Below are 23,503 nucleotides of genomic sequence, written 5' to 3'. Positions count from 1 at the left end.
CCTGTTTGAAAGAATCCCTGCTCTGAAGCTCTGAGCTTGAATTTCCTCTGGTGACTGAAGCCATGCGCATACTTGCAGAACAGTCACAGACTGGGGACATGGGCATGTCCCAAGATTCGCTGGGATACCTGAAAGCAGTAGCCGCCTCGTGCTGGTTGTCTTCTGTTCCCTAGTATAACTTACTACTCTCTATTGGATTCACCAGCCTTTTAGGAACATGTCTTAGCAAAGAACAGGAACCACTGGCCCAGCACTGGCAGCACTTGCCCATTTTTCCCAGGATATCATTTCCCAGTGAGCAATTCCCATGGGACTTATGATGGGAGGGGGAAATAAACCTGCTAGGAGGGAAAGAAGATTGCAGTGCTTTCATGTGAAATGGCTTTTTATTGCTTGTTAGAAACACCGGCTGTGAGGGGGATGTTTCCCTTGGGTACCTACTGCTGATGACACACAGCCTCCCTTGCAGGGTCTGCCACCTTCCTGAGCAGGTCTCAATGTCAAAGCCCTACAATTCTCCAGCAGCCCTCTGGCCTGCATTATCACTCAGTCTTCCACCTCTTCTGCTCTGCAAAAGATGCTGTGTATTCTCTTTCTTGACCTTATCTCCAACTCCTTTCCTATGCTCCTTCCAGCCCCGTGTAGCAGCACCCTGCTTGTGTCATTCCAAATCCTTCTGCAAATTCAGGACTTTCTAGAAAACCCTCAATTGCAAGGGAAGGTTGATAAAAACAGTGGCCCAAAGCAAAAGTATTTCCCTATATTTCAGACACTAAAAGAGCACCCCTTGCAAACAAGAGCAATGAGTATTATAAATACTGCTAATTTAGCAAGTAGGCACCAGTTCCCAGCAGCAGGCCCGTGACAACCATTGTTTGTAGCCTTAGTGTGGCTGGAGCAGCTACAATTTCACTTTCAACAGTGCACTGGAAGTGCTGTCTCTTACAGCTCTGCCTCCTTCACTGCTAGGCAACGTTTAGAAAGATCCAGGGCCTTCTCTAAATGGAAGATGAAACTTCAGCCTGCTGAGGAACAGCATTGCAGCCAACTTCCCCAGACATACCCAAATGTGATTTAGAAGCCACCGATAAGACTTGTCAGTCATCTAAAAATCACTTTAGTCCTTTACTGAAATCTGCACTATATATAGCTCTGCTAAAGGGCCATCGCAAAGGTTGGAGTTAGGGGGAGAGGAAGAATATCAAGTTTATTCTCTTGTGGTGGAGAAACCAGAACAGGGCAGTGGGGCACAGAGGGAGGCTAAACCAGCCCAGATGTGCTGAATGATTCCTCCTGCCTCTTCCTCTCCCAGCAGCCTCACCTGCCCTCACCCCAGCTGCAGAGCTGGAGAGGGTTTCATTGCATGTAGTGATGATAGGGCAGACTGCTGTCCTCAATAGGGGAGTTTCTTGCTCTCTGAGTATCTCTCAATCCACCAGCTGTTCATTGATTTTTACACAGAACTGCTTTCTAGAAGACATTTTCAAGAGCATCTCTGAGAAAAATAGTGGGGGTAATAGTGGCTTTCTTACATCGTTGTGCAAGAGAGTTGTTCCAAAGGAGGCTGCCTGCACAAGTCTTTTTCTTTGTAATAGCTCTATTTTATCCTCAGAAATCAATAAATAGATCAATCCACTGAGTTCCTGGCAAACAGCTCTCTCTAGATACATGTAGGTATTTTTCAGAGCAGCCAGCTAACAGAGACGTATCATTAGGGCTTATCTCCTGCTCTGCCTAATACCGTAGCTGCAACAGCTTAAGCACAAGGGTTACATACGCTCTGTAACCCGGTACTTGCTGTGCAAATTTAACTTCCGAGGCATTTCCGTGACGAGATGAGCCGAGCACAGCGCACGTCTCCTCGCCCAGGTAGTACCTGGGGCAAAACAGCACCCGCAGGCACCTCTCGAAGCAGGGTGCTGCAGCCCATACCTAGGCCGATCTGCCAGCTCGCAGCCGGGGAGGGGGGCGAGCAGCAGATTTCCCCCCCCCCCCGGGGCCTAAAGAGCGCTTTTCTTAGACCCTTCCTTCCCCATCACGTCCACAGGAGCTCGGTGCCTGCCTGCCGCCCCCGGGGTTTGGCGGAGAAGGGGCCGCGCTCCACGGGTGGAGACCCCGGGGGCCGCGGCCCTGAAGCGGGGAGCCCTGCGGAGCGCTGCGGGCCGGGGGAGGAAGAGAGGGCGGCGGGGCCTCACCTCCAGCTTGTCGGTGAGCTCCTTGTGCATCCTCTCGTACTGGCGGCTCATGTCCTGGTTGCGCTCCAGCAGCGCTTTGCCCAGCCGCGCCGCCAGCACCAGGTCCTTCTCCTTCTGCCGGATCAGCGAGAGCAGCTCGGGGTCGCGGGCAGCGGCGGCTGGCGGCGGCTCCGGCGGCTCCCCGGCGGCGGCCAGCAGCGCCAGCTCCTCCTCCAGGGCCAGCTCCAGGGTGGCGGCCCCGGCCCCGGCGGCGGCGGGCGGCTCCATGCCGCCGGCGCTGTCCGCCTCCGCCGGTGCTGACCCGGCGGCGGGCAGGCGCAGGCACGGCGCCGACATGGCCCTGCGCGCCGCCGCCGCCGCTCCGCTGCGCCCCCCGCGCCCGGCCCGTGCCTGCGGCTGCTGGGCGGGGAGCGCCGCCGCCCCCGGCCCCCGCCCCCCGGCGCCGGGCTCCGCCGGCGGCCGCGCCCGCGCACCGCGCTCATGGAGCTCGGCCGGGTCCGGGGGAGCTTCGTGCGGGGCACGGAGCCCGCAGCGCCCGCTGCCAGCGGGTGCCCCTGTTCCTGCTGCAGGCCAGGAGTGCCCGCACAGCATCGGGGTGTCCTGAACAGCGCGAGGAGGGAGCCTGGCACCCCCGAGGGCGCTACCTGCTCCTCCGCATCTCTGGCCCGGCTCTTTTGGGCAGCAATCGGGGTCTCTCTGCTCAGTAGTTCTCCCTTGGAGAGCTGACTACAGCTTCCAACAACCACCGGGGTTTACGTGCAATTTCAGATTGTTTAGGATGTTCCCGGGTAAAATTTGCCTTAAAAGCAACCTTAGGGAACGTTGGGAGCTGTAGTTCTGCGCATAGCACTCTTCTCTTTGGAAGGAGACTCTACAGGGGACAGGACCAGGTGGTTTTTCAGGTTTGGCGTTGTTGACTTTCTCCTCCCTTAGATCCAGGCATCACTTTAGTTTTGGGCACAGGAGGGAAGCTGAGGCAGAGTAAGGCAGAGTAAAGCTATGTATTGTGAGGTGTCCTCAATTTCAAGCAAGGCTTTGGCAGTCATTGAACAAAATAAGGAAACCTGTTCTTTTGACTTGTGAATTCTGCAGAAATAAATGATGACTTTTACAGCTTCTCTCTTCAGACCGTGTTTCCGTGGGGCTTGCTTTCCTTCCTCATACAGAAGGTCCACTTAGACCACGTTGATGTGTATGCAATTGCCCCAGCACATCAATCCAAGGGTGTTTTTGGCTGGAACAGCTGATGGCTGATGCATTTTTCTAGGAGGGCTGGCTCCTGCCTCGCTTCAGACCCAGGGCCCTGGAGAGCTGCTGATTATTCATAACGGTTAGAGCATGAATTGTGGGAATGCAAAGTTCCCTCTGGCCATCTGCCACTGGGACTCAGCCTGTTGTGGGGTACCCTCCGACAGCCCTGCAAGCAGGGCTTGTGGATACTTGGCCCTGTTCCTGGCAGCGTCAGTTAGTGCTAGGGCTGCATTTTGTCGTGTGAGCACCTGCTGTTCAAAGACCAGGCAGAGACCCGGTACCTCGTGCCATGCTGCCTGCCAGCACCCATGCCAGCAAGTGAGCTTTTGACTGTTCTAACTGCGATTTCTTTTGCACTGGTGACCCAGAGGTGACACCTTCTTTATCTCATAGCAATTCCCCCAGGCACCCATTTTGTCAGACCTTCTGTCCTTGCAATCAGCTGACGCTTCCACTGCTGGCAGTGGGACTTGCCATAAGGCATGATGATTTGAACAGTATTGGCCCTTTTAAAAGAATCCCCTGTTCTCTGTGTGCTTTCACAGGTTTGATCATTGCTATTCAAACACAGGAAGACGTTTAATATTTAAACTGATTGTGAGCACCTTCTGCTGGAAGCGTCTCCTACAGCAAACCAAGCCTTCTGGTGTAATTAATGAAATCCATTGTGGCATTAATTTTCATTCCTAATGCTTCTTTCAGTGTATAAAACAAAAAGAGATTATCCTGAGATGGTTTTAATCCCCCAAACAAGCCAGAAACAAACCCCATAGCTGTAGCTATTAGGATAGGGATGGAAAAAAAGCTATTGCTTGGATGGAGAGAAAAAGCACATATAAGTGCTACGGACTGTAGATACGCCACCATCTCGGTCAGGCATCTTTGCAAGCTTAATGTTCATTTGGGGCCTGTTAATTGCAAAACATAAGTGGTATCCAGAGTACCCTGGGTTAAAGCTTTGTTTGCAGCACCACCTGTTACTGACTTCCACTTAAAATCTGTCTTTTGAATGTAATTATTTATTTGAGTCTTTAGAAAGATACTAGGTTACTGATTTTTAAAACTGATTTTATGTTACTTTACTGGTGTTTTATCTTGTATGTTTTATCCCAGTCAAATATCAAATATATTTATTTGATATATATATCAAATATATCAAATATCATGACAAGCTATTAAGAACACAACAGCATGGTTTCTTCACAGTTATATGGCAGCATTATCTCTTAGGATCCTAAAATGTATTTCAGCTGACAGCTGGGACAATTGCTGTCCTGTTTTTGCTCTTCTTCCCCTAGTTAGGCCTGGTTATGTCCTTTGGAGAACCTCAGCCTAGAAAAAAGAAGAATGAGTGAAGTGAGTCAAGCAGGAGCTGGGTATTTTTAATTGCACTGAATTGAGACTTGACTACTCAGGTGCTAAGAACTGCAAACAGGGAGTATTTCTTGTGGAGATGTGGATCGAGCATTTCAGGAGCTGATGCTTTTACAGCACAGAAGGTTCCTGTGTGTACAGCACAAATTATCTTCCAGCAGGGAAACCACCACAGGGAATGGCCCTTTCTGAAAATGTAAAAAGGCCAAGCTGATTCAAGCACAGAGAACTGAGAGCAAATACTAATGCAAGTGATGTCATCACAAACACACACCTGTCCCCTTGTCCAGGACCCATGAGGGCCTTCTCTGTGGTGTTAGGAAACAAGATGAAAATAAAGCATTGGTATAAGAGAGTAGTGTCAGATTGCCTGTAAGAGGAGCAGTCATTCTTTTCTTGCTCAGGTGGAAAACTTACAGGGCTGTAAAAGAAAAGCAAGTAAAAAAGTCCTAACCTGTATGGGGAAAAAGGACAGCACTGACGTTGTCACTAAGTGATTTCCCCTTCTTCCTTTCCCCCCTCTTCTTGCTTTTCCCCATCCTATGGCTACCAAATTCAGTCAATAAACCGTGGGGATGGTTGGAGAATTTAACTCCAGGAGGAATTCAGGGCCACTGGAACAAGCAATCCAGCTTAAGCTATGGTTATGGCACTGTGTATTGTCCTTCCTAAGGGTCAAGGAGAGGTGAGTTCTGAGCTGTGCAGGCTCTTAAAGCCCAGTGTCAAGTGTATTATTAAAACTGGTGCTTTGAAATGAGTGTTCTGCCTTCCAGGGACTTCAGCGGTTGGTCTCTTTGCGAAGGGAGTGTGGCAGAGGGTCTGGACCTCTGCTGGTTACACCAACAAATACTGGCATATGTAGGACTGTACGAGTTAAGCAGGACAAAACATTTTTCACACATCAGAAAAGCTGCAAATCCAATAAATGTCCAGGTGCTTTAATCAATGTTGTGAGAGCAGCACTTGAAAAACAAGCACTGCATGGGATCATCCTGTTTAATTTGGAGTAAGGGGAGGAAAAGATGTGTTGTGGGAAAGCCACAGCCAGACCTGTAAAAGCAGATTATTGTCCTGTGTTTTTCAAGGTAACTGTGGTAAGAGAGGAGTTCCCATCAGCATCCTTAATCTTCCTGTCAGTGGGCTGACCCCTTCGAAGGGAGGTGGCACAAGCTCTCAGGTTTCTGTTGCTGTGCACTCTCTCCCCCACTTCTGAATGATTAATTGCTTTATTCTCCTCTTTCCTTTACTGCACTTTATTTCTGACAAATGCTTTAGTTGTTCTGGTTGTTTGTGTACCTCCATGCCGAGGTGTTTCAGTGTACCAGAGCCTCCTCCTGCTGCAAGATGGGCAGCAAGAGGTGTAGGCAGGCTAAGAGGGTTTGCTCAGAGTTTGCAGTTACCTAACTGAATAATTAAAGGCAATACGTGTCTTGCTTTTGAAGCAGCCCAGAACTGCAAAGCCAGAGACAAGGCTCATGTGTGACCTTCCTTCTCTTTGCTTCTGTAATGTCCAAAGCTATCTGGGATGAGTGTGCCCAGGTTTTACCTGGGGCTGGGTAGAGGAAATTCAAGATGGGAAAGTATACTTGCAGAGGTTGGTAAGGGAGAAGAGAACAGAAATTTCTGGTTGCATAGAAGGGAAACGAAAGGGGTTGTAAGTGTTAGCCAAGCAACATGTAGTAAAATAAAGATCATCCTGAATCTTCCCAAGACTCAAGGTCCCCACTGAGTTTCTGGCAAGTTTGTTGTTTCCCAAGGTTAGCAATATTGTGTCAGAGCAGAAGCAGCACTTTTCCACCAAGGTGACTCATCACAGGCAGGGGAAAAATCCCTTGACTGCTAAGGGGATAGAGCATGGCCTGAGTGACTCAGGGCTGCCTAAGGACAGAGCCAACACCACACTGTGCTCACCTCACTGCCTGCCTGCAAGGAGCAAGGTGTGAAAGGGAAAATAAGAGAGTAATAGTTTTGACTTGTTATACGGCACATATGAGCATCATGCTGAGACGTCTATGAGTTAGAGTCATAAATACTTTGTATTACAGCTTTTAATCACTTTGAGGTGTGATGTTTGGAAGCACGCTGTAATGGTCTCTTCAGAACAAAGCTGGAATGCTGGGGACAAGCAGAACTCCTCTGGAGCCAGTGGAGTTGCATGGACAATATTTCAGTGCAGCTGACTTGTTTGGAGCACCACACCAGCAGTTTGACTTTGTTTCACACATGGCTCTGACCACACATACCTGCTGCTTTGTACCCAGGACTCCTTCTTGACATACCATGATCCAGGTAGACTCTGGATGTGGGGCCCTCTTACTGGGACATCTTCCAACACTTACCCCAGGAGGATTCACATCCTCCCATACTCTTGTGCCAGCTGCAGGGATTGCCACTATGTGGCTTCAGCATCCTGTCACAGACACATGTTGCTGTCCACAGGAGGAGTAAAGATATAATGGCTCCATGGGTAGGTGCAGATCTATATCTAGACTAGGGCTGGGCTTGTTTCTTAATGAAACAGGTTTTTTTCAGCAGTGGGTGTGAGTTACTCACTTTTGAATCTTACAACATGACAAATGCTTGACAAAGTCTTTGTGGAACAACCACTCCTCTTAAAAAGGAAAAAGTAGCCTGTGCCTTTGCTCATATGAAGACACAAACTTAGTGAGATGTTTTGCTTGCGTTTCCTTATAGGAAACCATTAGGTCCTAAAATTAGCTGTCCTGGTGTTGGCCATGGAGTTCTCCAACCATTAAATGACTGGACATGACTTTGTGGTTTGTTGTAGGGGAAAAATATTTGTTCGGTATCACTATCTGCTTCTTATGGATATGCTGCACTCTGTAATTAGGAATGATGGTCTTTGATGTAGCATTGTTGGATTGTAAGTGACCATGTTGACATGAAGCCATCTTGGCTTTAATGCTGTCTCCTTCACTCACTGTGGTGGTCAATGATTTCATGGCAACTCTGCCAGGTATTTTTGCTTCATTGAGCAGTTATGTTGTTATGGGAACTGGTATTCTGTAAATGATCTGAAGAGAGGCCTGATTCACTTCTTGGGAAGAAAGTTTGAAAGTATAGGATAACCAGGTTTTAATTAGCTCTATATTTATTTGTGTGATGACTAATCCTTAGGGCCCATTAACTCCTTTGCAAATCCCAGCAGTTGTTGTCAGTTGTTGTCCCTCATTAGAGAACGTGTGACCAGTGGGATATGCACAACTGAAGCTGAGCTTGTTCCTGCCTGTGTTTAGGTGACCCCCCCCCCCCCCCCCCCCCCAACCTTGCCAGACTGGGAGAACATTTGTGTGCTCCATCTGCAGGGCTCATGAGCTCCAAAACCCTTGCCCTGGCTGTGTGCTGGTCAATGCTGCATGTGGCTGTGGCAGGAAGGATGCATCCTTTTGCCTTCGAGACCAAGATTTATGGGGGACTGGCAATGCAAGGCATTATCAATCTGATAAAAGAGCCTCTTGCTTCTGTTCAATCATTTAAACATTTCAGAGAGGCTGTGTGTGTAAGAGTTTCCTTTCCATCTACTGCTATGCTTTTTGCCTTCAAATAAGGGAATGGCCAGCCTTGAGTGGTTTTTGGTTTGAGGTATTTTGTCCTGACAAAATCTACACTTTCAACTGGTGCAAAGGAATCCCTTTATTTACTGACCCCAAGCACCTGGAAAAAAATCACAGAGCCTGAACTGTCACACAATGGAATCATAGAATGGTTTGGGTTGGAAAGATCATCTAGTTCCAATTGAAGATCATCCAGTTCCAAACCCCCTGCCATGGGCAGGGATGCCTCACCCTAGACCATGTTGCCCAGTGAGGAGCTTGACAATCCTGCCCTGTTGGAGGCACCCTGATATGTGCAGCACAAAAGCTTTCTGAGAGAGCTTTTGGAGCAGCTGTTACCTACGGGAGGAGCAGTGTTTCATCCCCAGAGCTGTTTCTTCAGCATGTTTCAAGTGCATGAACTGCAATAAACATGTAGGTGGAAGTCCAGTGAAGTAATTCAGTTGCTCTTGGTTAGCTGAAGCTCTTTCTGCATGGCTGAGGGACCCTGTATTAACAAGAGTTAGTGCTATTCCCCAGTATCCTTCTCCTTTTTATGCTTTCAAGCTGTGGTTTCTTTACTTCTGTTTCTTTTAAACAGTTTAGATACTAAAAAAGCATTGTTACCTTATACTCATTAATCCTAAGCCTGAACTTAAAGGCCTGATCTTTTTGGCATCCAGATGCAGCTGCAGGCAGGGGCAGACAGGGACAGATGTCTATCAGTGTGTGTTCTGGTAACAGGATCATACTTGGAAATGTTCCTGTTTTTCACCTTGCCCATATCAGTTCAAGCTGGCAAAGACAGGTATTGCTTCTTAATAGTGAACAGATACGGACTTGCTTCATAACATTTACTAAACACTAGCTCACGAAAACCAGATGAAATGGGTGTTCAGAAAGAAACCAACACTAAAAAAGGAATGAAAGAAGTAACAAAACTTCTTAATATTTAAGTTGGAGAAGTCCAAGTGGCTTTTATTGAAAAGGCCCATTCCTCCTGAAATACCTTATGGAATGTGAAGCATCTGTGAATACCACAGGACAGGGCCACACAGGGACATCAGCCTGAGCCCCAGGAAAAGTGGCTCTGCCTGGTGGTTCAGAGCAGGAGCCTGTCCTCCTTTTGGCTCTGGAGGGCACCTGGAAATCTGTCTTTCTTCTGCTGCCCTGGGCCATGGGAAACACTGCAAGCATTAGGAAGAGAGCTTCCAGATGAGGAACTGTTTCCCTGAGTAGCGGGGTTTAATGTGGGAGCTGTGATCAGCCTTGCTATAAAAATACTCAGGGCTTAATCTCTCCAGAACGATGAAAATCCTGCATCTTCTTCTTGAAGTTTCTGGTTTCTAAATCCCCTTCAGTTTGTCAGCACCTTTCTGCTTCACAGAATGGAGAGCTGCCAGACTGGTGCCTCATCTCTCTGGGGTCTGCTGCCCACGTAGCAGGGAGTACATTCACATTCAAACCAGCACACTTGGTGATGCGAGAGTGCCCATCGGCTTCAGCTGGCAGTAAAAGAGATTTGTTTTGTAGGGTTTTGTTATAAATGTGGTTGCATATTGCTGTATGAGGACAATTCACAATGAAATGAAACTTGTAATGATTCCTTTCCATTTTAAGCTCATATTTATGTATTAGAATTTTCAAGAGAAAAAGAATTGCCAAATAATAGCTAAGACAGACTGCTGAATCATGGGTATTGGTTTCTGTTGTTTAATTACCTACAGGCTGCACTAACCTTCTGGAAAGACAATTGCAGAACTTCCTATACTGTGCTTCAGCTCTCCTTCTTCTGGCAAATGCCTTTCTTTAGGATTAAAAAGTAAATTATTTTCCATCATTTATAGCGCTCAAAAAGATTAATGCATCTTTTCTCCCTGGTTGGGGACTTGTATCACTAACAGAAGCATGACTTTGAGAGCTTTTTTGTCTGCTTTACTGCTAGCAGAAGAACTCTGTATGGCACTATGCAAAGATCCCTTAATATTATACATGTGATGTCATCTGCTTCTGGAAAGGCAGCACAACCACACTTTCCTAACCCTGCACACCATTTCTTCCTGTAGTGTCTGCTTTCCAAGGAGCCCAGAGATCCTTGTAGGAACTATAATGAGGTGCATCTTGGGGTAACACTGTCCTGGGATCACTGTTCCCCTGTCACAGAGGGATGAAGACTAGAGAAGTTGGCAGTAACTGGCCAACAGTTCCCAATGCTAGGTCACATATGAGTCTGATGCTGAAGTTGCAACCTACAGTCTTCTAGCCCTTACATCTCAATTTATCTTGAAGAGCCAAGTCATGAGAGGAAAACAAGAGATCCTGTTAATGTCTTCCTCTAATGACCACACTTCTTTGGTTTTTGAGACAGACTCCTGAGGACCAAGGAAGGAGATGCTATAACACAGCTGAAGTCACAGATGAGTATTGGCAATGGTATTGAAAGGGCTGAATAAAACATGAGCAAGAGAGAAGGCTGCAGCTCCAAAGAGCTTGAGATCAAAGCATGACACATGGAAAGCATGAAAGCGATTAGTCTTAGATATCAGAAAGGAGAAGGGAAGAGAATGAATCCATATTACAATAATTTTACTGGTCAGTTTATAAATTGTGAGAGAAATTGTCCTTGTAATTTAAAAAAGACAAAGTGTTTCTTTATTCCTACCAGAGGACCTAATTCACATGAGCCGTAAATGTGTTGGGACAGAAAAATCAAAGTGTCTCAGTGCTGTGAGGTGCTCTCATCAGATCATAGTGCCTTTTGAAGCTGTAGCTCAGTGATTGATTAGAGGAGATCTAATTAACTAACTACATTATAGGAAACAAACAACCATGGAGGAAGTTGTGATACTCTGGGTATCACATTCATCGCAATCTTTGCTCTGCTGCATGGGTGTGGGTGTTCTATGGAAAAGCCAAACCTTCATTCAGTATGTGACCTGAAAATAAACCTTAACAGTTTCCTTTCTCTTTTTGTTTTGCCTTTCCCATACAATTTCTTTGCATACTTCTAGACATTTCAGGAAGTGCATAGACCATATTCATCACTAACATATTCAGCATTAACTGTTTAAATCTAATATTCACCCACACACGTTCTATATGGGGGTGAAATATGGATATGAACATTACCTTAATAAAGTATCTTCTATTCTTGTTTCTCATTTTAAATTTTGCTTTATAGATTCTGTGCTGCAGAGACTAGGCAAGCTCAGTCCCATTGGGAATGACGTCTGTGGACGCTTAGTGCAGCCTTGGTCTGAGTCCACAGTCAGTGTCACCCATGGAGCGTGTGAAAGCAGTGTGACCTGAAACATGACAAAGCAGAGAGGTGACAAAAAATAAAGCCAAATGTTATTTATTGGGATTGATGAACACTGATGGGCTGTCGTTAAAGGATATAGAGATCAAGGGCATATTTTGCTCTCTTCGATGGAGAGACTATGATAAAACCCTACAGCAGTTCAGGCTCTCCAGCAGAGCTTGCTTTGGCTGATTGCCCTTTCATACCTGTTGTGCTTTGGACTGTGATTCTCTTCTCACTTGGAGATCAGGTTGTTTTATAAAGCTTCTAGACCTTTGCCTGACCAGATCTTTTGAACTACATGGAATCAACCTTGTTGGGCAGGAAGCCTTCTTGCCTGCATTCTCCCAGGGCTGCGGGCTAGCTTTCATCAGCTCCCCACGTACTTGGGGATCCAGTTTCTTTCAGAAACACTTTACTATGAAAAGAACATCTTAGTTTAAATGAATATAAATTTTGCCTGTTTTAATCATCCCTTTTTAGGTTAGTGTCAGATACAGCTTTATGGCAAGAACTTAATACATGTTTGTGTTTTCCCTCACTGTTTTGATTCAAAGACATTGCCTTCAGAGATGAATACTGCTTCAGCAAATGTATCTTTAAATGAAGAAATTTCAGCAAAAGCCAAATGAGAGAGAAGTAACTACCTTTTAAAGTGTCCTCCTGAAAGAGGCTATATGGCTTCCCTGTGCCACATAGTCTGGCCCAGAGCTAGCAATTCTAGCTATTCCCTGGGTTGGTTTTGTGCTATTCGGTGTAGTGACATGTACGATATCCACTGGGTCAGTTTTACTCCATTTTTTAACCCCAAAAGAGTAACCTATATATAAAAAAAAAGTTAAATATTCATGGGTTTGCCCTTCAAGCATTTTTGTTTGTTCGTTGTTTCAGAAGTTACTCTGTTGGGAAAAGAAGATGCTTCCACATAGAACGACACATCAACAAAGCTCATGAAATACTGTCTTATTCTTTGGAGGACACCAACATCCTTCTCCTGTACAGAAGCCTCCCGAGGACCTTGCTGTAGGCATGAATGGTAAGAGCAGGCTACTGTGATTTTTATTGCATCTGTACATGTGCCACCCTTGGTTCCTTCCCTTTTTCTCCTGGTGACTTACTACATCCACAAGGTGTAGCATAAGTAACCTGAAGTGCTGTAGCCATCAGGAATTGGGAAATGGATCAGCAGCACCTTTGGTGGTTAGGCTGAGAGTCTGCCCCAGCTGATGGGGGAAAAGGCTGGTGGGTGAAGGAGGCTATTTTTTTTATGGGAACCATTTCCTCAGCTGTTGCAGAATTAGTTCTTACCATTGGAAAGAGAATCTGTGTCATGGTTTAAGCCCAGACGGTAACTCAGAACCATGCAGCTGCTCGCTCACTCCTCCTCTTTTTCCCCTGCACTCCCGGAGGGATGGGGAGGAGAATCAAAAGTGTAAATCCCACGGGTTGAGATAAGAGCAGTCTGGTAACTAAGGTATAACACAAAACCACTACTTCTAGCACCAATAATGATAATGATAAGGGGAATAACAAGGGCAGAGACTATAAAACCAAAAGGGGAAAAGGAAAAGAAAACAATAAGCACAAGTGATGCACAATGCAATCACTCACCACCCACTGACTGATACCCAGCCTGACCTGAGCAGCGATCTGGGCCTTCTGGGTACCTCCCCTCAGTTTCTATCCTGGGCATGACGTGCTGTGGTATGGAATACCCCTTTGGCTAGTTTGGGTCAGGTGTCTCTGCTTCCTCCCGGCTTCCCGTGCCCCTCCTCACTGGCAGAGCATGAGACTGAAAAGTCCTTGATCAGAGTAAACATTACTGAGCACCAACTAAAAACATCGGTGTTATCAGTGTTGTTCCCAGGCTGAAAGTCAAAAACACAAGGACTGCACCAGCTACTAAGAAGGAGAAAAGTGACTGCTACTGCTGAACCCAGGACAATCTGTAATAAAGGAATCTATGTATTTGGAAAAGTGCCTTGCTTTGAGCTTCAAATAATGCTTTGTTTAAAAAGCTGGGGTTTTATTTATATATATAGGAAATGAAACCAGGGATTCCTCTGTGCTAGCATGTGCCCTGGAAGTGCTCTTTCAGCCTTTTGTGGCTAGTATTTTAGAATGCTTCTATTTAACTTTGTCTGGCTTTCTGTTGCTTTTAATTGTATCTATTAGTCATAGACTAATAAAACTCTTCTTGTATCTCAGTTCTTTGGACAAGAAGAGTCGTTTGAAATAGTTGGAGAATGCTGGCTAGGCAAGTTATTGTCTTTATAAAAACAGAACCATTATGTTCCTCTTTATTTACTATAATTGTAAATGGAAATGCATCTATTGTTTGTGTTTCTCTGAAATTACATATCAGACTTTCAGACACCTGAAGACTCATTATCATCTCCATCAGCTTTGTGTTGCTTTGTCTATGACAGAAAATGTCCTTCATTGGCCTTTCAAAGAAACAGTGTCTCATCAATTGGGAACCCATTTCGGATTCATTTCATTCAGCAGATCATTAGAATACATATGGCACTTGCAGGGAAAATTAAACCACGTGGAAACAGTAAAGCCTGGCAGTTTTGCCTCATCAACAGTAATAGTCCAGCATCTAGGGGAAAAAAATGATATTTTTAAATTCTGAATTCTATCAACATTTACCCAAACTGGTTTTTGTATTTTTAGCCCATTACAAAAATACCAATAGTTAGGATTCTTTTTTGGGGGCAGAAAGGGGCGAAAAGACAAACAGCTGCAGGGACTTGTGGCAGCTTTGGATTCTTTATTTTGTTTGACCTGATTTAACATGCTTCCTCTGTTGAAATATCATAGTCTATGTTGGGAATTCTGTCAGGAAGCACAATATGTGCAGTGTGGGTGAGGAAGCTTGCATCAACTGTCAATGAAGATCAATTATAGGAATTATTGAATTACACATTAGATAAGAAGCAGATGACTCCTTTTTGCATGCAAGTGTGGTATTAACTATTTTTGCCTGAATTAAAATACAGCCATATAAGCACTGAAAATCTGTCCCTGAGCCTCACAACCTGCCCAGGCTCATTGATTATTTTATGCTTTACGATTCAAGTCCTGCAGTCTTGTGGCTTTGGTGTGAAATACTGTACAGAGAAAGCATCAATCTCCTAACAACCTACAATTTATATGCAGCTTGGGCAGAAATAGCCCCTTCCAAAAGACTTGTCAGGGATGAAAAGGAAGATGCTATTTAGCAGTTGCCATATTCTGATGTGTTGGTACTCCCGATTCATGCTGTGGGAGTTGTGTGTCCTTCTGCTTGTACCACAGCTGGGTGGTTGATGACAGGGTGCTGAGACATGCTGTTCCTGCACCTTCATCCTTTATAAATACCTTGTATTGGCCTGTTTATTGGATCTTTTTGAATGTCCAGATGGCATTTTTGCCCTAAGAGGCTATGTATAAGTGGGAAGACTGGCTCTAGAATAGCCATCCTTTAGCAGGCTCTACACAGCTGCTGAACAGCACTGCCAGCAATGCCTGTCTGTGCTTCTGGTGCAGTTTAGTACTGAAGAATCCCAGCTTGGCAAAACAGAAAGCGAGTAGGATTTAAAGAACTCTTTTCAAGAGGAAAATAGCTGTTCTTAGGCACAGGAACTAGATGATATATCATCTTCTGATGCTTTCTGAGGTACTGAAAAGCATCAGAATGAAACCCAGGAGAATATAGAGAGAAGTGCAACAAACTGCAGCGCCTGTGCAAATACTCTTTTATTTCAGCATCCTGTATTCTGAAATGTAAAAATCTTTATTTCCTAATATCTGTTCATGATGGATTGAGTTGATGCAGAACCCAGGCTCCTCTGCTGTTTTTACTGCTGTTTTCTGGAGGGTTTTAGGTGGTAGCTGGTGTTCTGCTTTAGAAAGGGTGTTAACAAATAACTACTGAGCGTAGAGTGTTGTGGGTTTGTTTTTTGTCATTTTGAGGTTGGCTATTAGGCTTTTCCTAGTAATTGCTTGGTATGAAAAGCTGACTACTTTCTGCTTCATGTTTAAAAGGCTTAAGAATTGTAATACCCCAACAGGGCTGCACCTCTACCTTTATTTCCAAGAAAGTAATTGCTATGAGCTGTTTTCATCCACTGGCACAATTAAATGAATGCTGCATCTGATCCATTTCAGAATTTCAGAGAATCAATGCACAAGACGCATTCCTCTGAAGAAAACTGGATAGCAGAGTGCTGGGAAGAGCAGAAAGGAGAAAATATTCTACTTCAGTACTTATGTAATTCATTCAATTATAGAGGAATTTGAAACAGCAGAATAACATCTTTTATTAAGAAGCAATTTCAAACTTGAAGCCCATCTGCAGTACTTTAAAAACACAGAGAAAAAAAAGGAAAAAGAAAGGTAGCCTTAACCCTTTTTTTTTTTTTGCAGGAAATGTTTATTCTCTTTTGCATGGAGTTTCCATTCCTCTTTCAAGACTTGTATTTTAGTATCCAGCCCGTGGCTAAAAATAGCTAAATGCAATTCACTGGCAGACCATGAACATTGCATCACTGCACCAACCTCCCACCATGCTTTTGTGTGTGTGTGTTTGTTTGAGGAAGTACACACTGGGTTTGTAGCCTTCTCTTTCCAGGTGGCAAGGGAAATTTAAAAGTGTAAAGAAACAACATGAGCCAGGCCAGTCCCCATCAGGAATGGTGAACAGTGCTCCAAAAAGTGTGATTTGACCATGCAGGGACCTCCAGAGCAGCCAGAAATTGTCATTCAGTTCCCATATGAACATGAAGTTACTTCACTGTTTGTCAGTGTTACCTCTTAATCACTTATTCATCACAATTCTTACCATGGCAAAGCTGTTTAAAAATCAGAATCCCACAATAGTCACTGTAAAATATTTCTTGGCCTCCAAGCAAAGAGTATAGAACTAATTCTAGAAGAATTAAATAAAGTAACATGTAGGCTGTCATTGCTGAGCCCTTCAAGACAGGAATGAACACACCCACTCAGAGCAAGAACATCTTAAATCTGTAAAGTACCAAAATCGTGATTCCAAATTAGAAAATAGACAGGCAATCACATCTAAATTTCTTTCAGTCTTACCTGTAAGAGTCCTTCTACATCAAGGCTGTCATTGCCTCATCTGATGCCTTTATTTATACTCTGAGCAAAGTGCTGCTATTGTTCTTTTCTACCCTATTCATTCTTGCCACCATGACTCCAAGGCTGCAGTGCACAGATTACTGTTTACTGGAATTATTAGAATAAATCTTCAAAAGGCAACAGAATTTCTTTCAAATTGTTACATGAGGAAGCCAAGTCTACCTCTGTATCTTAATCTATTTTAATACTTTTGATGCTTCAGCCTGACAGTATTTGTCTTACTAAACTGGGTACAAGAATGTGTGGTTTTATTTTGCTTGTAGATAACAAATCTTGGATCTCTGCAGTATGTTGTAGCTACATCTGTCAGCCAACAGGAGGCTGCAGGAAAGCACCTTCTATTTCCCAATGACTTCTACAGCAGCTACAGGGGCAATTGCCTCAGTGTGTGGATTTGGTATGAGCAGGCTCTTCCCAGCTGAACTGGAGTTTGCAACTGGTGTTGAACTGACCTGTTCAAAAAACCCTAACACACTAAACCCCAAACCAAACGAACAAACATTCCTGTTTCAAAAAGGGGGATGTTTTCCACTCCAGTGGAAAAGTGATTTAGTGATGCTTCCCTCCCCACGTGGCTGCCTGCCATTTCTCATCTCACCTTACTTATTCCAGAAAACTCCCTATCAAAATCAGACCTGTTCTCCCCAAAATCACAACAGTATTAGTGACATACAAGTATCTTTCTTTCAACACCATCTAGCTAACTCTTAAATCAGATTCTTACACCTTTCTGGAAGTCAGCCAAAGAGCTTTATGGGTAGAAATGGCTCTGCCACTCATCTGCACAGGAGATGTGTCTGGCACATCCCAGTTTCTGGCTGATATCAGAGACAGAGATCAACAAAGAGCCTACTACTTATACTGAAACAGAATGAATCTTGATCTCGCATTCTCTTGATGATGGTCAGACTTTCAGTTTCCAAATATAGCACATGGACTGGATTGAGTCAGAGATTCTTTCACACAAATCAGGATACACAATGCTCTTCAGCCCACAAGAGGCTGGGGAATGCCAGGTTTCTAAATGGAATTCCAACACATGGCAATGAAGCACTTATGAGCATCCCACAAGCAAGCAAATCATTGTTGTAGTAAACTAAAGGGTGTCTTTCCTGTGGATTTGTTGATTTAAAGCAAGGAAGAAAGTCCTCCTGTGAGCATCCAGAATTCGTTCACCCTAGAACCGAAATAAGATTAAATTCTAGTAATATGTTTGAATTGTTCTCTCAAAAGAATTAGGTATCTTCACTGTAAAGGTATCTGAGTCCGTATTTCTTTTGAAATCTTGTTAAACTATACTTTGATAAGGCCATCACTTACATGATTACCATATCTAACCTCCAGAATAATTGAGTATTTTGTTCCATGCAATTTCCAGATGCTAAACTACCCCTGTGCCAGTCTAGGCTTTATCTTCTAACACAGAGTTTGTCACTGCCTGCCTTTCCATGGCAATGAAAACATTCAAGTAGTTCTTTAGCTACATTTAAAACAAAACATTTATTACAGTTGCTCAGCTACTTTGTCAGTTTTGCTTTAATTAAGCCCCTGTCACTTGTTGCTCTGCAATGCGTAATTCCCATTAATAATTCCATGACAAATCCAGTTTTCAGCTGCTGCAGGAGACGTTAATGTGAACACATCAATATTGATGTGTCTTGACAGATCGTGAGGTTTAATAAATTGCTTTCTCTAAAACAATTTTTGTGGAATCAGGGGTGTTCCTGCAATAGCACAAAGGAAGCCTGAAGCTGAGATATGTAAAAGAACAATTGCTTTTCACAGCATCTGAAAGTTAATCAATGATTTCTCCAGCAAGTCATGAGGTATTTGTTTTAGGATAAATGTTTTAGGATAAATGTTATGACCCAATTCAGTTCCCATTTCATTTTGGTCACTTTAGAAATTTAGTGCAATTTTGGCTTATGAAGAAATTCGGCACCTGGGTGTATGTTAGGAGAGTTTGGTAGCAAACTGACAAGCATCACGTCTGTGTTTTTTAAATGAGAGATGATGGCCACATATCTACAATGGAGGCTACCATGTGGATTTAAGCCACTATTTTAATGGATTTTACCTCTGGAAATATAAAGCAATGTATAAAAAACCCAGTGAACATTAGCACTTATATAATACTGTTATAAGGTTGCTAACACAAATGAAAAAGGCCTTTAATATTTAAATCCAAATAACCTTAAAGAACATTATCAGAGGTAGCTCTGTACCTAACTTCTAGTGGAAGTCAATGGAAGAAACACCTAACAGCCATTCAGGTCTTTTAAAGTTTCATTTCCTTTGTGCTTATTCGAGGCGAATGATTGCAGAGTGGTCTTCTTCCAGGAATTCTGAGGAGGAAATGAAAAATACTGCTCAAGGAAAGACAACATCATTCTTTTCCTAGCAGTTGTTTCTCTTTGCCTTCACACCTTTCTCCCTCATCCAGAACTGTTATTCCTGAAGACGTATTGCGCAAATGTTTCTACCCCCTGTAGAGTGCATGGCTATTATATCTAAATTGGGTATTTTGGGATAATTTGGGAAAGTAGGAAAAGTGTGCCTAGGATCTAAGGATTATTTAGGTCCCGTTAAGTGATGGTGAGAGCTACTGCTGGCAAGAGTTTATGGTAGCATTCAAGTCAGCCAAGTTCAACCCTAAATTTTGATACCGAGAGTGGTAACCAGCTATAACTAGAGTTAGGGCTAGGGAGAAGAACCATAGAATCACAGAATGGTTTGAGCTGGAGAGACCTTGAAGATCATCCAGTGCAGGAGCTTGGTTTATTACAAGAGTTCTTAAATACTGGTGAGTTAGAGACAGGGATATAGCTGATAAGGGGTCATTAATCTTTTGTTTTCATGGGCATATAGATCAGTACAGTAAAGGCCATCTGTAACATTCAACAAAAGAATTACTGAAACCAAGAATTTATTTCTGGGGTCCACATCCTATGGAAGCCTAGGTTGGTAACTGCTACCAGTGTACATGAATAATCAGCATTAATATTTGGAAACAATGGAGCTGAAGAGATTTCCATGTAGGAAAATTTTGGTCATGCTTAGCTCTTAGATTTGTGATAGCACAAGCCCTTTTAATCGCCTTCTAGCCATATGTAAATCTTGGGAAGTGAGCATCCTGGGAGCAGTCACGAGCGTCTTGCTGCTCCAAAGATGAAGATATTTAAGAGTGATGCTGCTGTAAATACAGGAGTTCACAGCCAGAAGGTGTTAAGGGGGATCTAGCATCTTTCTGCCCATTAAAATATGACAGTGTTATTTTGGATGCAAATCCAAGTGCTGGGTTCTTGGCAAAAAGCTGGCATACCTGCATGTCTGATCTTTTCCTTTTCCATTAACTTGGTGTCTATCGATCCTGAGCAAGGATGGTACAGTGAGAAGCAATCTTTGGAACACAGTCACCTTGGTGCACTATCCAATGGCATGAGGGAGGGGAATTTTGGCCGAGGAAATAAATGGAAGCCACTACTCTTACAATAAAAATGCCACACAGATGGTAACCAATTCAGTGCATGGTAAGATGTCAAAACATGTTGAGCACCACACTGGAACCTGTTTAGGGAAAATCTTAGAGCTATTTATTCTGTTATGCTTTTGAATGACCTATTAATTTAATAGCAGGGAATAAGTCCTTGTTTTGTACAATTGCAGGTCTGCTGCTGATCCCTCAGGTTGAGTAAGTTTATCCACAGGAGTAGCTGTCATGATCAAGGAGTGATATGTAACCTGACCATTACAAAGACATAGTGTGCTATGAATGCTCTTGAAAAGGAAGATCGTATGTATGAAGGAATCATTGCTTTCATGCTGAAGACTTCAGAGCAGCAATTGAAAGGAAAACAAAATACATGTTCTTCTGAAAAGGTATTTATTTATTTATTTATTTATTTATTTATTACCTGAGACATCACAAATGGGTACTGAGGTTTTAGCATGGAAACTGCACAGCTTTTCCCTTTCTCCTCTGCTCCCTCCATCTGCCACTGCAGCTTCTTAACGTTTGACAACAATTCTGGGGCAGCTGTATTTTTATGCTACTATTTAATTTTGCTGGTAGACATTCTTGTTTATGTGAGTCTCTTACACAAAGGAGAAAAACCAGTAAGTGGTCTTGTACCACATGGCTGCTTCTAGCAAAGTACATATTTAAGGGCCTTCTTAAACAGAACTAATCTAACGTGAGCCCTCACCTAAATTATGAGGAAAATTGTACCTGTCTGTCGTGGTTTAAACAAAGCCAGCCATAAATCACTCAGTTGCTCTCTCACTTCCCCCCTTTTTGCCCTCCCCCTGCTCCCGGAGGGATGGGAAGGAGAATCAAAAGAATGCAACTCTCATGGGTTGAGATAAGAACAGTTTAGTAACTAAGATATAACACAAATCACTACTGCTACCACCAATAATAATAATGATAAAGGAAATTACAAGGCGAGAGAATACAACACCTCACCACCCCCTGACCGATAACTCGCCCCCCCAGCCCAACCAAGCACTGACCGATACCTCCTTCAACCCTGCAGTCCTACGCCTTCCGGGTAACTCCCAGTTACATCCTGGGCATGACGTGCTGTGGTATGGAATACCTCTTTGGCTAGTTTGGGTCAGGTGTCCTGTCTCTGCTTCTTCCCAGCTTCCCCTCCTCCCTGGCAGAGCAGGAGGCTCAGAAAGTCCTTGGCCAGACCAAACATTTGAGCAGTAACTAAAAACATCGGTGCTATCAGCACCGTTCCGAGGCTGAAAGTCAAAACCACAGCACTGCACCAGCTATCAAGAAGGAGAAAAAATGACTGCTACTGCTGAACCCAGGACACTGTCCCAAACCATGCTTTTAACAGCCAGCTTCCTTGCTTGCAAGCACTCAACAGTATTCAAAGAAATCTTTATATATTAAAAAATAAGTGATAAAACATGAAAATTGTAGCACCTGAACTCACTATCGTTGGAGCCACTGAGCAGTTGAGAGGCCAGTTCCCCACCTGAGGCAGACTTTGCAGCCAAGCAGCTCACCTGGCTGATCACATCTGGGATACTGGGGGAGCCCAGCACTAGTGGTGATGTTGTCGAAGGGAAAGTGTTACCTTGTTATTTGAACAAGGTAATGGGAACAATATGGCAATGAGCTGTCAGAAAGAGAACCCAGCTCTTCCTCTTCCCCCATTTTCTAAATCTAATGTTCAGATGTGGTAATTTCCCAGGTGGCATTATAAACATTGTGGATATAGAATAGGAGTTTTGGCAATTAAGAAAAAAAGAGGGGCCTAATGACATTTGCATGGGAGAAAGGGAAAGGCAGAGAAGCCTAAAGTGAGATTTGGAACAAGTGGAAGGTATCCCTGCCCTGTGGCAGGGGTGGGGGAATGAGATGATCTTTGAGATTCCTCCAAACCCAAACTCTTCTATTATTATGATGAAGTCTTCCTTGTTTGGGTGGCAGACAATGAGACTTTTCCAAAATCTAGGACAGAATACCCTTAGACATGACAGGGTTCTCAATACAAAGGTAGGATGTGGTATTGTAGTGAAATGCACTAGCCTGAAAACTAACCAGTTTACGAAAAGGAAGCTCTTTCTTGCCCTTCTTTTATAGAGCTGATCTCTCCTGTGCAATGCAGTTGGGGATGAGACATGGGCAATGACAGCGACCTGAGTGAAGTCCAAAAAGCAAACTGGCAGTGCAGTGGACAATAAATTAGATTTAAAAAAGTCTTTCAGGTTTAATAACTTGAAATGAACACAGATATGGAAGTTTGAGACAAGAAATACACCAAAAATCTGTCAGTGTTCCAGGGGTGGACTGGAAGAGGTGGGAGGAAGCACAGATCTGTAAAGTGATTTGTATAAAGCCATAATATAACAAATCCATCAGTGCATTACTTTATCAGCGAGATGCCAAGCCAGTATTAGTGTAATTAAACTGATTGCTAGGTAGCAAAACATCACGGTTTGCGTCACTACACAGCAACCTGATCATTTGTAAGGAATCCCACCCCCTAGCTCCTATTACCAGCTTTACATCCTGCCAGGGTGCTGTGTAACAGTGACCTGTCCCCGGGAACAGCACCTCGCGGTTTGCAGAACTGTGCTGTCTGCAGATAGCATCGTGTTCGGTGCTGCTGCTCCCCACTGACATCACTGCGCGGATCCGCCGCTCAGCAAGGTCATGCTGCATTCCACGGCACATTCTGATGGGTGGCACGTAGGCACTGTGGAGGGGATGCCGAGCTGGAGCGTTTCTCCGCTGCTCCCCTTGAAAGCCAATTACCCTGCGGATGAATAGCACGGCCGCATGTATCACACACGCACAAAGGGACATAAGGTCAAATACATTGCAGAAAAAAGCTTAAGGCTTCTGAAAACATCTCCATTTCCCCTCTGCCTGCCCTCCGCGGGCTCAGCCCCTGCCAGCTATGACGTGTGGCCTGTGGTTGAACCAGCTCCAGCCAGAGCCATTGAGAATGAGTCATTTCTGTGTTTTAACCTCTGCCAAAGGAGCAAGGATTGATTAACGCACCGCTAACCCGCAGGCCAAGCGGAAAACTCTTTATGGAACCGGCAGCGGCGGCACCACCCGGCAGCCGCCACCTGCCCCGACCGAGCAGGAGCCGCCCCTCGCGGGCTCCCCGGTGCGGAGGGCGGACACCCCGGCCATGTCCTGCCCCGCTCCCCGC

General features: G+C 44.4%; 1 protein-coding gene and 1 long non-coding RNA gene across 5 annotated transcripts in view; one reads left to right on the top strand and one right to left on the bottom strand.

Annotated features, from left to right (window-relative positions):
- BICDL1 (BICD family like cargo adaptor 1) overlaps positions 1-2,546 on the bottom strand; it is a 44,681-nt gene extending 42,135 nt beyond the window's left edge. For 3 of the 4 annotated variants that reach the window (XR_009745672.1, XM_061465842.1, XM_061465843.1), the window contains exon 1: positions 2,196-2,531. Coding sequence is in view for 3 of the 4 variants with exons in the window: in XM_061465842.1 (XP_061321826.1) it covers positions 2,196-2,531 (336 nt within the window). In the remaining variant the exon portion in view is untranslated. Of the gene's footprint in view, positions 1-2,195 lie in introns of all 4 variants that reach the window. The other variant, XM_061465844.1, reaches the window with a different exon arrangement.
- Positions 2,547-11,576: 9,030 nt separating this feature from the next.
- LOC133275618 (uncharacterized) lies at positions 11,577-20,593 on the top strand. The gene is made up of 3 exons (XR_009745629.1): positions 11,577-11,702; positions 12,567-12,711; positions 20,487-20,593. It is a non-coding gene; the product is annotated as an uncharacterized LOC133275618 (long non-coding RNA).
- Positions 20,594-23,503: the final 2,910 nt, after the last annotated feature.

This window comes from Pezoporus flaviventris, unplaced genomic scaffold, assembly GCF_033815535.1.
Source record: "Pezoporus flaviventris isolate CSIRO_AGI_PZ_B2104156 unplaced genomic scaffold, CSIRO_AGI_Pfla_v1 ptg000041l, whole genome shotgun sequence".
Lineage (NCBI taxonomy): Eukaryota > Metazoa > Chordata > Aves > Psittaciformes > Psittacidae > Pezoporus > Pezoporus flaviventris.
Note: the sequence above shows the minus strand (reverse complement) of the source record. Positions and strands in the feature narration are given on the sequence as shown.